The 13,706-nt window shown below is 50.3% G+C and overlaps 1 protein-coding gene across 11 annotated transcripts in view; it reads right to left on the minus strand.

Moving 5' to 3' along the window:
• Nucleotides 1-393: 393 nt before the first annotated feature.
• NPLOC4 (NPL4 homolog, ubiquitin recognition factor) overlaps nucleotides 394-13,706 on the minus strand; it is a 75,407-nt gene continuing 62,094 nt past the window's right edge. For 4 of the 11 annotated variants that reach the window (XM_078374948.1, XM_054256602.2, XM_054256604.2 and 1 more), the window contains 4 exons: nucleotides 12,268-12,363; nucleotides 10,576-10,692; nucleotides 8,648-8,750; nucleotides 6,798-7,298 (listed from right to left, as the gene is read on the minus strand). In XM_078374948.1, coding sequence (XP_078231074.1) covers nucleotides 7,135-7,298; nucleotides 8,648-8,750; nucleotides 10,576-10,692; nucleotides 12,268-12,363 — 480 coding nt within the window. In that variant the 3' untranslated portion in view covers nucleotides 6,798-7,134. Of the gene's footprint in view, nucleotides 2,866-6,797; nucleotides 7,299-8,647; nucleotides 8,751-10,575; nucleotides 10,693-12,267; nucleotides 12,364-13,706 lie in introns of those variants that run through there. The other 7 variants (XM_008997898.4, XM_002748836.5, XM_035302088.3 and 4 more) reach the window with 3 other exon arrangements.

Genomic DNA, 13,706 nt, shown 5'->3' on the forward strand with positions numbered 1-13,706 from the left:
AAAGACAGCTCAAGCGCAGGCAGCATGTCAGCCTCCAGGCCTCACTCCTTGCTGCCCCCTGTGCAGTCTGGGCTTTGTCCTTCACCTGCTCTTTCGCCATGTGCACCTGTCCACAAAGCTGTGATTTTGGAGTGGCCGCAGGGCTGACAAGTGGGGCAGAAGCGGAAGAGGGACCCAAGGGTGGCCAGGCTGTCCAGCACTGATACAATCTCCTCCTCCTCATGGACAAGCCAAGGTGGGGAGGGACATGCTGGGAAAGGAGGGTCCCCTCCTATAACAGTCCATACTGTTATAAAAAGACAGTGGTATCTTAGGGACAAGTTATCAAACCGCCCAATGAACAGATGCCAGACAATAGTTCAGTGCACAGGAAGGACACACCGGGAGCAGGCAGTTGCTTCAGGCGCTTTTATTAGGTTCCACTGCAGGGCTGCGGTCAATGTAATGCGAATCCAAGCCCAGTGATGCACACCTGTAAGCCAAAACAGAGCCGAAGCAGGAGCACCTGTGTCCCAGGAGCAGCCTGGTTAGAGGTGGCCATGACCAGAAGCCTGGCAGCTGCACCTGGGCAGGTGTGCACCCAGTCACCCCCACTGGGTTATGCTGCTGGTAGCATAAAAGGGTGTGTCCATACCAAGGGCAGGTAAGGCGGCAAGGTGGGGCTGAGACCTCCCTCCCACAAGAGAAGGTGGCTGAGCCTCCCAGGGCCTGGATTCTCACGGCAGGGCTCACCCCGAAGCCTGTAGGCTTAGCTCTGACTCTCTTTGGACAATAAAATAAAGTGCATTACTGAACAAAGAGTAACTCAAAACCAGAAGCAGACAAATCACCAACTCTTTTTCTTTAGCTAAAAGACAAAACATGAATGATGTAGATGCCAGAATTTGAGAGTAAGGGAAATGCTGGTGAAGGTGAAAAGGAAGCTGGAATAATGTGGCGGAGGATGAGCAAGTGGGAGAGGAACTGGCGATGTGGCAAGGTCTCTAGACATCCGTGCTGTCCAGTCCCTGCCCAGTGATGGGGAAGGCCTTGGACTCACAGGGAAGCAACACAAGAAGCCTTGGCCACCTAGCTCACAGCTGATCTCAGGGGACCAGAGGAGACAGCAGAGGACAAAACTTCAGCCATGACAGCTGTCAGGAGGGAGAGCAGACAGCCCACAGCAGGCAAACTGGGAGTTGCACCCGCAGCAGTCCGCTTCAGCCCAGCTCCTCTCCATCCCTCCTAATCCTCCAGGACAGCTCTGCCATGATCATACCCAACCCAACTGGCCCCTGGTCCCAAGAGCAGATGAACTGCCTAGGCCTTCTACTTGGTGTCCCATGCCAGGCGGACCTGGAGGTGCCAGCCACAGCCCTGGCCACGTGAGAAGCCAATAGGTGTTTTCTGTCCACAGTGCCGAGAATGAGGGAGGGTCACATGGGCTTACCCCCCAGGGTGGATACAGAAGTCCCTAAGCACAGTCTGTAGCTGGGCTGGCCTCTCCCATGGGTGCAGTGCAGTCCAGATGTGGCCATCATTAAGGCAAAGCAGCATCAAGATGCCCCCCATTCCCTGGGTGAGAGCTGTGCCCTGGCCCCGCCACAGAGGAAACCAGAGCCCACATAGCACACACGCAGGACCCCACCAGGTGCTGTTCCAGATTGCCCAGAATGCTCCATCGGTACATTATCAACTGCCCATTGCCCCAGAGAGGTCCCAAATGGCCCTCACAAGAGGCAAAGCTCCTAATGCCCTCAGCCAGGCGGTGCAGTGGGGTGAAGCAGCATGTTGAGGAGGGCCAGAGCATCGGTACGGAGACCCAGCTCTCCCACCAAGGCCGTTAGAGGGCAGCCTCAGGGCAGGCCCGTCACTGCCCCTCCTCAGCCTGCAGTGTCTGCAGCTGCTGCAGTTGTGTGGCTTGGTAGAAAAGTCTCAGGCACTGAGGTTTACTTCAAGGGAGAACTGACTGGTGCTCCTGTCCACACTCACTACCCTGGACACGCCCTTGGAGGCTTCACTAAAGGAGGGAAGGATGTGGCAACTAGTCTCTCTCACTCCCCTTTTGTGCAGTTTTTATCTTAAAAAAAAATAAATAAAAGTGTTCTGGGCAGGAATTACTGATAACTCTTATTATAACCAAATGCATACTTTAAAATACCACCTGGATGTTGGCGAGAGGAGGAGGGCGGGCGGCAGACCGACCTGCAGAGGGGAGCTGTGTCCAGGCCACCGTGTCCCCACCAGAAACCAGCTGCCAAAGAGGAAACTGACCCTCACAGGCAGAGTGTCCACCACCAAGCAGTCAGACACGGGAATCAAGAACTCCCAACCAGAAAAACGCGGGGGGCAGGGGGGGTCAAACAAAAAGCATCGAAAAGAAAGAAAAGGTTGGGTGACAGCAGCCCCTTCCTATGCTCCCAATTCCAGGTGCCATGTAGAGGTGAGCAGTCCTTCCAACAGTGGGGGGCTAGTCAACAGGGCTAGGCGTGTGTGGCCGCTCTGTGTTTCCAGTTTGGAGATGCATTCAGCCTACAGTGCTGGCGCCCACTCTCCAGTAAGGAACGTGCTGAGAAGCTTCAGTGGGTCAGGGAACCCAGGGCAGCCAGCCCCCTGCCCTTCCAGGACTGCCCACTTCGGGGCAGTTACAGGGAACACACTGAGCAATACTTGTGGCTTCAGGAAGGGCTGGGCTGGGCCCGGTACCACCCAGCAGAGGGCTTGCGCCCTAGGTCCTGGGGAGGCTGCACATCTCGCAGTGGCCCGTGCCAGGCTGGTTCATGAAGGTGCAATGCTGACAGGCCCACATGGCCGCAGTGGCCGTGTGTGTAGCGCCCCCGACAGCTCCGTACTCCTGGAGGCCTGGGAGCTGCACGCCAACTGTGCCTGCAGGGCGGGAGAGACACAAGCACTCACCATTTCTGGCCCACCAGAGATCTCCAGAGTGTGGGCAGGGGCCAGAGGCAGGCAGCTGCAAGCTCCCCGGCCCCTACCTCCACCCTCCACCCCATGCTGCCCCCACAGCACTCCCACCACAGCCATGCTTTGAAGGGCTAAACAGCCTCACTGCCTGGCTGCCTTGGGAGCTGCAACAGGCTCAGAGAAATGCCTCCTGCACCACAGCGAGTGACAGGGAGCCTGTGCTTGCTGATTCCTTTTTGTTGCAGAGGGTGCTTCTCTGTGTGGATATCCTAATTCCCTGGGGGATGTGCATTTAGGTTGTTTCCAGTTTTTGTTTCTTTTTTTTTTTGAGACAGAGTTTTGGTCTTGTTACCCAGGCTGGAGTGTAATGGCGCGATCTTGGCTCACCGCAACCTCCGCCTCCTGGGTTCAGGCAATTCTCCTGCCTCAGCCTCCCAAAGTGCTGGGATTACAGGCGTCAGCCACCGCGCCTGGCCTTCTGTTTGTTTTTTGAGATAGGGTCTCACTCTGTTGCCTAGGCTAGAGTACAGTGGTGCAATCTTGGTTCACTGCAACTGCCGCCTCCCAGGTTCCACCAGTTTTCCTGCATCAACCTCCCAAGTAGCTGGGATTACAGGTATGAGCCACAATGCCTGGCTAATTTTATGTATTTATAGTAGAGATTGGGTTTCGCTATGTTTGAGACCAGGCTGGTCTCGAACTCCTGACCTCAGGTGATCTGCCTGCCTTGGCCTCGCAAAGTGCTAGGATTACAAGTGTGAGCTGCCAAGCCCAGCCTCCAGTTTTGAGCTAATATGAACAGAGCTGCCAGGAACATTCTTGTAGAATTTCTTTGTGGACCTGTGTTTTTATTTCTCTTGGATAAAAACATAAGAGTGAGGTTGGGTACAATGGCTCCCGCCTATAATCCCAGCACTTTAAAAGGCCGAGGTGGGCAGATCACTTGAGGTCAGGAGGTCAAGACCAGCCTAGCCAACATGGCAAAACCCAGTCTCCACTAATAATACAAAAATTAGCCAGGCATGGTGGTATGCACCTGAGTAGCAGTCCCAGCTAATCAGGAGGCTAAGTCAGGAGAATCCCCTTGAACCTGGGAGGTAGAGTTTGCAGTGAGCCAAGACTGTGCCACTTCACTCCAGCCTGGATGACAGAGTAAGACTCCATCTCAAAAACAAAAAACAAGGCTGGGTGCAGTGGCTTAAGCCTATAATCCCAGCACGTTGGAAGGCCAAGGCAGGCGGATCACCTGAGGTCAGTTCAAGACCAGCCTGACCAACATGGTGAAACCTTGTCTCTACTGATAAAAAAAAAAAAAAAATATCTGGAAGTGGTGGTGCGCATCTGTAATCCCAGGAGACTGAGGCATGAGAATTGCTTGAACCTGGGAGACGCAAGTTGCAGTGAGCCTAGATCGCGCCACTGCGCTCCAGCCTGGGCGACAGAGTGACAGTCTATCTTAAAAAAAACGAACAAAAACCACCTAGGAATGAGTCTGCTGGCCTACAAAGTGATGAATTGTATACTGTACTTTCTATGACCCTGACACACAGTTCTCTCGAGGGACAGCATGTTTTTGCCTCTCAAAGGGCAAGAGTGTTCTAGCTGCTTCACATCTTCGAGCACACTTGACACTGTTGTGTTTCTTTCATTTCGGCCACACCAATGAATGTGTAATGGTTTCTCCTAAGTTTGCATTTCCCTGATGATGAATGATAATGACTGTTTCTGCATTTCCTTTTGTTTTTTTATTTTTTGAAACAGAGTCTCACTCTGTTGCCCAGACTGCAGTGCTGTGGCACAATCTTGGCTCACTACAACCTCTGCCTCCCAGGTTCAAATGATCCTCCTGCTTCAGCTTCCTGAGTAGCTGGTACTATAGGTATGCGCTACCATGCCTGGCTAATTTTTGTGTTTTTAGTTGAGATGGCTGGTCTCGAACTCCGGACCTCAGGTGATCCACCCATCTCGACCTCCAGAAGTGTGGGATCACAGGCATGAGCCACCGTGCTTGGCCTCCACCTCCTTTTGCAAAACGTTTCACCCTCTGCCCAGCTTCTTCTTATGCTTTTTCTGTTTGTCAACAGGTGGAGTTCTTTTGAAGTTGTAGCTAGAAGTCATGTCATGTGCATGTATTGCTAAGACTCCGGCGTCCCCTATCTGTGCCTTTTCATGTTTCTAACAGTGCCCTCTGGTGAGCACGAGTGTTTCGTTTAGATAACTATCAATTTACCAAATTTTTTTATGTCACTCTTTCTGTGTTTAACCCCAAAGTCCTGCATCCTGCCTAAAATAATAATTGTGTACCCCAAGACCCTGAAGACAACTAATAACTGTTTTTTGTATTTTTAAAAACAGGGTATCACTCTGTCATTCAGGTTGGAGTGGTACAATCACGGCTCACTTTAACTTTGATCTTCTGGACTCATGGGATCCTCCCATTTCAGCCTCCCCAGGAGCTGGGATTACAGGTGTGGACCACCCACAATGCCCAGCTAATTCTTTTTTTTCAGATTTTTTATACAGATGGGGCTTCACAATGTTGTGTAGGCTGGTCTCGAATTGGGATCCAGTACCCTCCAGCTTTGGCCTTCCAGAGTGTGAGGATTATAGGTATGAGACATCATGCTTCTTAGTTTTACCTTTTAGCATTAGGCCTATAACCCATCCTGAGCTGATCTAAGTGTCTGGTGTGCACAAGCCTAGAATCCCAGCACTTTAGGAGGCTGAGGCCAGATCACTTGAGGTCAGGAGTTTGAGACCAGCCTGGCCAATATGGAAAAACCCTGTCTCTACTAAAAATAAAAAAAGTGGCTGGGCATGGTGGTAGGCACCTGTAATTCCAGCTTCTTAGGAGGCTGAGGCAAGAGAATTGCTTGAACCCGGGAGGCGGAGACTGCAGTGAGCCAAGATCACACCAGTACACTCCAGCCTGGGCGACAGAAAGAGACTCTGTCTCAAACCAACCAACCAACCCATGAAAAAATACCCAACATCATTAATCATCAGAGATGGAAACTGAAACCACAGTGAGATACCATCTCACACCAGTCAGAACTGCCTATTATTAAAGAGTTGGCTGGGCATGGTGGCTTACCCCTGCAATCCCAGCACTGAGGTGGAAGGATCACTTGAGCCTAAGAGTTCAAGATCAGCCTAGGCAACACAGTGAGACCTCATCTCTACAAAAAATTAAAAATTAGCCAGGCATGGTAGCACATGCTTTTGTCCCAGCTGCTTGGGAGGACTACTTGAGCCTGGGGAGGTAAAGCTGAGACTGACCTCAAGTGCCACTGCACTTCAGCCTGGGTGACAGAATGAGACCATGTCTCAAAAAAATTAAAATAAAAAAAAGGTCAGGTATGGTGGCTCACATCTGTAATCTCAGTACTTTGGGAGACAAAGCAGGAAGATCACTTGAGCCTAGGCATTTGAGACCAGTCTGGGCAACATGGCAAGACTCCATCTCTTTAAAAAAAAAAAAAAAAAGCAAAAAAACAAACAACATTAGTTGGGTACAGTGGCTCATGCTTATAGTCCTAGCTACTCAGAAGGCTGAAGCAGGAGGATACAGTGAGCTATGACCACTCCACTGCACTCCAGTCTAGGCAACCCAGTGAAACCCTGTCTCTAAAAAAGAAACAAAAAAGAATTTATTGGGAGGCCGAGGCGGGTGGATCACGAGGTCAAGAGATTGAGACCATCCTGGTCAACATGGTGCAACCCATCTCTACTAAAAATACAAAAAATTAGCTGGGCACGGTGGCAAGTGCCTGTAATCCCAGCTACTCAGGAGGCTGAGGTAGGAGAATTGCCTGAACCCAGGAGGCGGAGGTTGCGGTGAACCGAGATCATGCCATTGCACTCCAGCCTGTGTAACAAGAGCGAACTCCATCTCAAAAAAAAATAATAATAATTTAAAAAGACTGGTGTCATTGTTAGAATTGCATAAAAGGGCTGGGTACAGTGGCTCACAGGTATAATCTCAGGGCTTTGGGAGGCTGAGGTGGGAGGACTGCTTGAGGCCAGAAGTTTGAGACCAGCCTGGGCAACACAGTGAGAGCTCATCACTACAAAAAATTTAAAAATGTTGCAGCCATGGAAAGGAATGACATGATGCCCTATGCAGGACCATGGATCCAAGCTGAAGGCTGTTATTCTAAGCAAATTAATGCAGGAACAGCAAATCAAATGCTCTATGATTTTGTTTATAAGCGGGAGCTAAACAATGAGTACTCATATACATAAAGATGGCAATGCCAGGTATGGCAGCTCACGCCTGTAATCCCAGCTACTTGAGAGGCTGAGGGAGGTGCGTTGCTTGAACATGGGAGGCAGAGGTTTCAGGGAGCCATGATCGTGCTGCTGCACTCCATCCTGAGCAAAGAGCGAGGCTCCATCTCAAAAAGAAAAAAGAAAAAAGGGCTGAAAACTATTAGGTACTATGCTTAGTACCAGGGTGATGGGATCAGTCATACCCCAAATCTCAGCATCAGGCAATAGACTCAGGTAACAAACCTGTATATGTACCCTGTGAATCGAAAATAAAAGTTAAAATTATTTTTAAAACATAAACAAAAAAAAAAACAACAACAAAAACCCCAAGAATTAGCTGGGTGTGGTGTCGCAAGCCTGTGGTCCCAGCTAGTCAGAAGGCTGAAGCAGAAAGTTCCCTCGAGCTTGGAGATTAAGGCTGTAGTGAGCTATGGTCACTACAGCCTGGGCAAGAGTGAGACCCTGTCTCTACAAAAATAAATATAATAAACAAAGAATTGTATGACAAGAAAACCTTGGCCGGGCGCAGTGGCTCATGCCTCTAATCCCAGAACTTTGGGAGGCAGAGGCCGGTGGATCACAAGTTCAGGAGTTTGAGACCAGCGTGTTCAACATGATGAAACCCTGTCTCTACACTAAAAATATAAAAATTAGCCCGGCATGGTGGTGGGCGCCTGTAATCCCAGCTACTGAGGAGGCTGAGGCAGGAGAGGCGCTTGAACCTGGGAGGTAGAGGTTGCGGTGAGCCGAGATCATGCCACTGCACTCCAGCCTGGGTGACAGAGCAAGACTCTGTCTCAGAAAAAAAAGGAAATTAAAAAAAAAGGTTTGGTTCTATAAAGAAAAAAAAAAAAAGAGAGAGAGAAAACGTGTTTTTATGTACTTTCAAGGCTGTGTGAGCAGAGGGATTCTAGTGTTTGTCCAAGGCTGTAACAGCTCTCTGGCACTTTGATGTTCTCAGCTGGATGGACTCAAAGCAAAAGTTCTCAAGGGTGGGACTGTTCAGGCCTGGGTGACTGAGGCTCCTGGAGACACACAACCCTGTAGTCCGTTCTGCAGCATCCACGGGAAGAACGTGAATGCTGTAGGTTTCTCCTCTTTACAGCAAGGGAAGCTGTAACTCAGCACTAAAGGGAAAGTCTCAAAGAGACCAAAAGGCACCCCTTCCAGCACTTCCATAAAGTTTGTTTCTCTAAGACAATGATGTTCAAAGTGCTCCTAGGATGTTTGGAGATGAACGTCTCTGATGTATAGATTTATAAAATTTACGGGGCTATGTACCTAAGAGGTATGGCCTGGACAACATGTATGTCACATCAATGGAAACAGCCACATGCCCAGCAGGGAGGTCGAGTCTGTACTCCTCTCATCATCCACGGCACCTGCCAGGATGCAGCTAGGGTACAGAATCCAGGGCACGACGGGCAGTGGGGAGCTGTGTGGAGTGGGTGCCAGGGCGGCGGGTGGTACTCACTGCACAGCTGCTCGATGGTAGCCCACTGCTCAGACCTCTTCCATGTCTGGGCGAGCTCCTCATTTCTGGTCCGAACGGCCTCCAGCAGCAAGCTGATGCTGTCCTGCAAGCCGAAAGGAAGGCTCCACCTCACTATGCCTGAGGCAGGCAGCTTCCTGTAACAGGTTTCTTTTTCCTCAACACCAAGATGTATTTTTGAGGAAATTTAAAAAATCTTACAGGCTCTATCACTATAAAATGCAAACTACCACAACTTACATCTATAAATGCCAAAGTGCTAAAGTGAACTAAAATGTAAATTCTTCCCAAAAAGCCCCTAGCAGGCATATGCGACTCTGCCAGGAGCTAACGGCACTCAATAGCCCAGAGGATAAGGGCTCATGCCTCTGGTCCTGGAGGCTGGGCAGAGGGGCAGGAGCCCTGGCTGTGAGGCGTGTCCCACCCCCACGTTTCATCCCCTGCCTCTTTCTCTTTTCCATCATGTCTGGAAAAATGCACTCTCTATCCTAGCCTTCCAGGGTCAAAATGCAGGGGATTCAAATAATGCATTAAGGCCGAGCATGGTGGCCCATGCCTGTAATCCCAGCACTTTGGGAGGCCAAGGCAGGGGGATCACCTGAGTTCCGGAGTTTGAGACTAGCCTGACCAACATGGAGAAACCCTGTCTCTACTAAAAATACAAAATTAACTCAGCATGGTGGTGGGTGCCTGTAATCCCAGCTACTTGGAGGGTGAGGGAGGAGAATTGCTTAAACCCAGGAGATGGAGGTTGCAGTAAGCCGAGATCACGCCAATGCACTCCAGTATGGGTGACAGGGTGAGGCTCCATCTCAAAAAGTAAAAAATAAATAATACATTAATACATGAGAAACGAATAAAGCCTTCAGGGGCTCTCAGCACCTCCAGAGAATGTCTTCCAACAGTGGACTGCCAAAACAGTGCAGTTTACTGGCAAGGTGGCTCTGGTGTCCACACAGATGGGCAACAGCTGAACCTGGGAGCAGGAGCTGCAGCTCCTTAGGCTGACTGAGGAAGGCACAGGCAGCAGGAAGAGGCACAGGGTACCTGATGTCAAATATCCAAGTGGGTGGTTTTGAGACAAAATACAGACACAAAATAAACTATTAAGAACAGCTAGAGGCTGCCCGACAGAGAAAAGCCCTGGGAGGGAGGAACCTCTGCATTCTGTCTCCTTCAGGGAAAGGTTCTGAGTCAGAGGGATAGTGGCTCAGAAATAATGTGCTCCTTTCTCTTCGGCATTTCCTGTCGGCTTGAGCAGCAAACGCCAAAGTAGGACACCTACACACAGCACACGCGAGACACCACCTGGGGGCTGCTGCCCATAGCCCCCATGCTGCCCAGGGAAGCCGCTTCTGCAAAGCACTTGCCCTCTTTTCCCCCCACAGTGCGTCTTAAAAATGCCAACTGTGCAGCTCTGAGCTTGGGGTCTGGAAGCTGGCCAAGCCTTCTGGGCCAAGGTAATAAAACCAGAGTTGAGTCGGAAGGAGGGGAGATACCAGTAAAAAGCAGAGGCTGTGACTCTGAAACTGTTAGGATAGGAATTTTTAAACTGTGATACCTCTAATGCTAGAGGCAGAGCTAAATCACCTCTGCTTCCCATTCAGTTCTAACAGATGAAACCTTACTTCCTCACAGAGGTATGGACACTTAATGAAAATGCTAAAGGTGAAAAAATTCATCTTTCTATCAACAAACTCCTTGTGAAAAGCTGCTGCCTACACACTGTCCATAGGACAAATGAGGAAGACAATCTGTGACCCCAAGCTTTGGCCCAATTTCCCAACCACACACGCTCTGGTCTGTGAGAAAATAAACTGAGACACAGCTGTCTCTTTACGGGCAAAGTCCACTGGGGGACTGCCATCCTGAGCCAAGTACTCAGGCGGATGCCACACTCGGGCATGTACCTGCAGAGGCATAACTTCATTGGTGACCAGGAACAGCAGGAGGTGGAAATCTGAGATGGTATCCAAGAACACGGATGAAGTATTCTGGGACAAATAGGTGGCCAAGCTATGGAAGTCCTAGAGAGAAGGGAATAAACATGAATGTTCTATACAGTTCCCCAGTGCCAGACCCCGAAAGAGTCATTTCCTACTAAGAGGCAACTCAATACACTGAATGCTGAGACACGCCTCTCTCCCTCCCTCTGCAACCACAGACAGGGTCCAAGAAAGAGGAGCAGGCAGCGCAAAGCAAGCTCCTGCTCCCTTCTCCCAAGGAGATGCTCTCAGCACACATGATGAGGCAGGTGTGCAAGAAGACATGCTTGTAAAGCTGACTCAGACTGGCCAGGTGCAGAGGCTAACACTGTAATCCCAGCACTTTGGGAGGCTGAGGCGGGCAGGTAACTTGTGGTCAAGAGTTTAAGACCAGCCTGGCCAACATGGTGAAACCCTATCTCTACTGAAAATACAAAAATCTTAGCCCGGCATGGTGGAACCCTCCTATAATCCCAGCTACTTGGGAGACTGAAGCAGGAGAATCGTTGGAACGTAGGAGGTGGAGGTTGTAGCGAGCTGAGATTGCACCACCACACTCCAGCCTGGGTGATAGAGTGAGACTCCAGCCTGGGCGATAGAGTGAGACTCCAGCCTGGGCGATAGAGTGAGACTCCAGCCTGGGCGAAAGAATGAGACACTATCTCAAAATAAAGGGGAAAAAAAAGAAAGCTGACTCAGACAGAGACACAGTCAAACAGATGGAATGCGCCCTGGCCCCCAGGTGGAAAGTGGGCTCCCCTGTGGGCCAGGAGATGCCTCTGGCTTTTCCTGTTGAGCTATATTCTCCATCTCTGGTGGCAGGACAGTGAGAGGAAGGAATACACAGGGCAGCCGTAATGCAGCACCGACACCTTCAGCAGGACCAAACACAGAGCTTCAAGAGTGTACCCCCCTTGAAGCTGGCTCTGCACCTCTCCAAGCACCCCAAGTTCCCTGGGCGGATGGGCAGTGAGGGGACCAAAGCATAGAAGCAGCAGCTTTGTCAGCCACTGAAAAAAGCCTCCTTACAGACATTCTTTGACCACCTTCTGAAATGTCTATTAACAAGTCATGATTTTAGAACAACCATAAGTACACAGCCTGTCTACACAGTATGCAGAAAGCATGAGAGCAAATTGGACCTGGCCTGATGTACCGATCTGCCGGTGAGAGCAGAGGCCAACAGAGGAGCCGAGCTAACCCGCAGATCAACACCCATGTTGGAAAGCTGAGGCCAGGCCGAAAGGGGGCACACAGCCTCGAGGTGCGCAAGAAAGGCAGCAGGTCACCAGTCAGGGGGCAGGCCAAACCAACAGTGATGAGGCTGCTGGCAGAAGACACAAAATGACACATTTGGGAAAATTACAAGATCCACGCAGGATGTGCTTCTAGCCAGTCTGAGGACATCAGGGGATTAGCCTTTGTGGCCATCTATCACCTGGCCATAGGGAGGGTGTCCACGTGACCAACAGTGCTCCACAGCAGGCCCTAGCTGGCCTGTCACAAGAATGAATCGGGAGCTTTTGAAAGCTTGATGTTTTCTGGAAAAACAATACTGACACTAGATAAGCAATCAGCAGGTACCTTAAATTATGTTTCTAAAGACAAAGAGCTTACCTGTGTCTCACCCAAAACATCCCGGTTTTCAATAGGAAATGGATTTTGTGAAATAGAAAAAGTATAAACTGGATCCTTGGGGAAAGTTGTTGTAATCTAATGAAAAAAAAAAAACAAAAAAAACACAAACCCATGATGAATTAGGCTGAAGATGGTGTGGCCAACTCCCAGTCAGCCCAGAGCACCTCCCAGAGCCAGAGTTAATGACTGACTCCCAGCAATTCTGAGAGTTCTCTACAAGCTTTCTATCAAAGGGAACCATTATCTATTAGTGTCATCCCTAAATGAAAACTGAAACTCTGCCATGCTGGAAGCAAACTACACCACATCCGGGCACAGCCTTGACAACAGTGGCACTGGGACTCCCCCCACGGCACAGCTTCCCTTGAGAGTCACATAGATTCTCTCCCTCTGCTATGGAGGCAGTAAAGGCTGGTTTGAGCCCTCGTCCAGGCGATGAGAAGGGAATGAAGGAGGCCAGGAGGCCATCTCAGGAGCTGACTTTGCTCAAGAGAAATTTGTGTCACTGGGTTTGGAGGGCACATGAAAAATCAGCCAGTCAGCTTTCAAGAAACAAAGCACCCTCCAGCCAGCTTGCTAAGCCCCTTCTGAATGCTGGGAGCCACTCCATGGAGCTGTGGGCTTTTCCAGGCAGGGGTGAATATAACAGGCCCTTGAGAAACAGTGGACTCAGAGCTGTTATCCAAAAGCCAGCTAAGTCCTTCACTGGCTCAGACATGCCTTAATGACAACAGAGTGCATTTTACACCTAACATATAATCAATAGAAGGCACAGGGACAGTGGTAAATGTGCATGAATCAATAGAAATATAGGTTTTATTCTTTGTGACAGACACACCTCCCCACAGAAGCACCCGACTTGGGTTGATGCTGCTTTCCTCTGCAACCCAACAGCAGCAGCAGGAGTCACACCTCTTCCAGATTTAGGGGAACTATTCTGGGTCCTTTGGGACTACTTCTAAAGAATGAGCGTGGTTCTGGTCTGCTTTCTGCATTAGCAAAGGCAGTGAGTTGTAGAGCTGGCTGGCCCCGGATTTGCTGTGCCAGCACCAGCCGCTCTAGAAGGACAGCTGAGCCGCTGGCAGAATCTCTGGCCTGAGCTGGCTCTCCATGGGCAAGTGGCAGGGCGGGGAATGAAGACTCAGCCACAGTGCCATGTTTTGGCTACATAGCCTCATCAGTTAGGGATCCTGGGCCTCACTTTATTATTCTTCGAGACGGAGACGATTGGAGTACTCACCTCCTGGGTGCCTGGCACAGGGTTTGGAACACACAGTGTTGGTATGCACAGTGCTGGGTACCAGCTGAAGACAGGGGAGGTGCTGACCTCCTGCACAGACAGAAGCCTGGCCTGCTCGGCCGCCTCCTTTGGGAAGGGCTAGAAATGGGGAGGCAGCGCCCCTAGAACACGGGCTGCT

This window comes from Callithrix jacchus, chromosome 5 (genome assembly GCF_049354715.1).
Source record: "Callithrix jacchus isolate 240 chromosome 5, calJac240_pri, whole genome shotgun sequence".
NCBI lineage: Eukaryota > Metazoa > Chordata > Mammalia > Primates > Cebidae > Callithrix > Callithrix jacchus.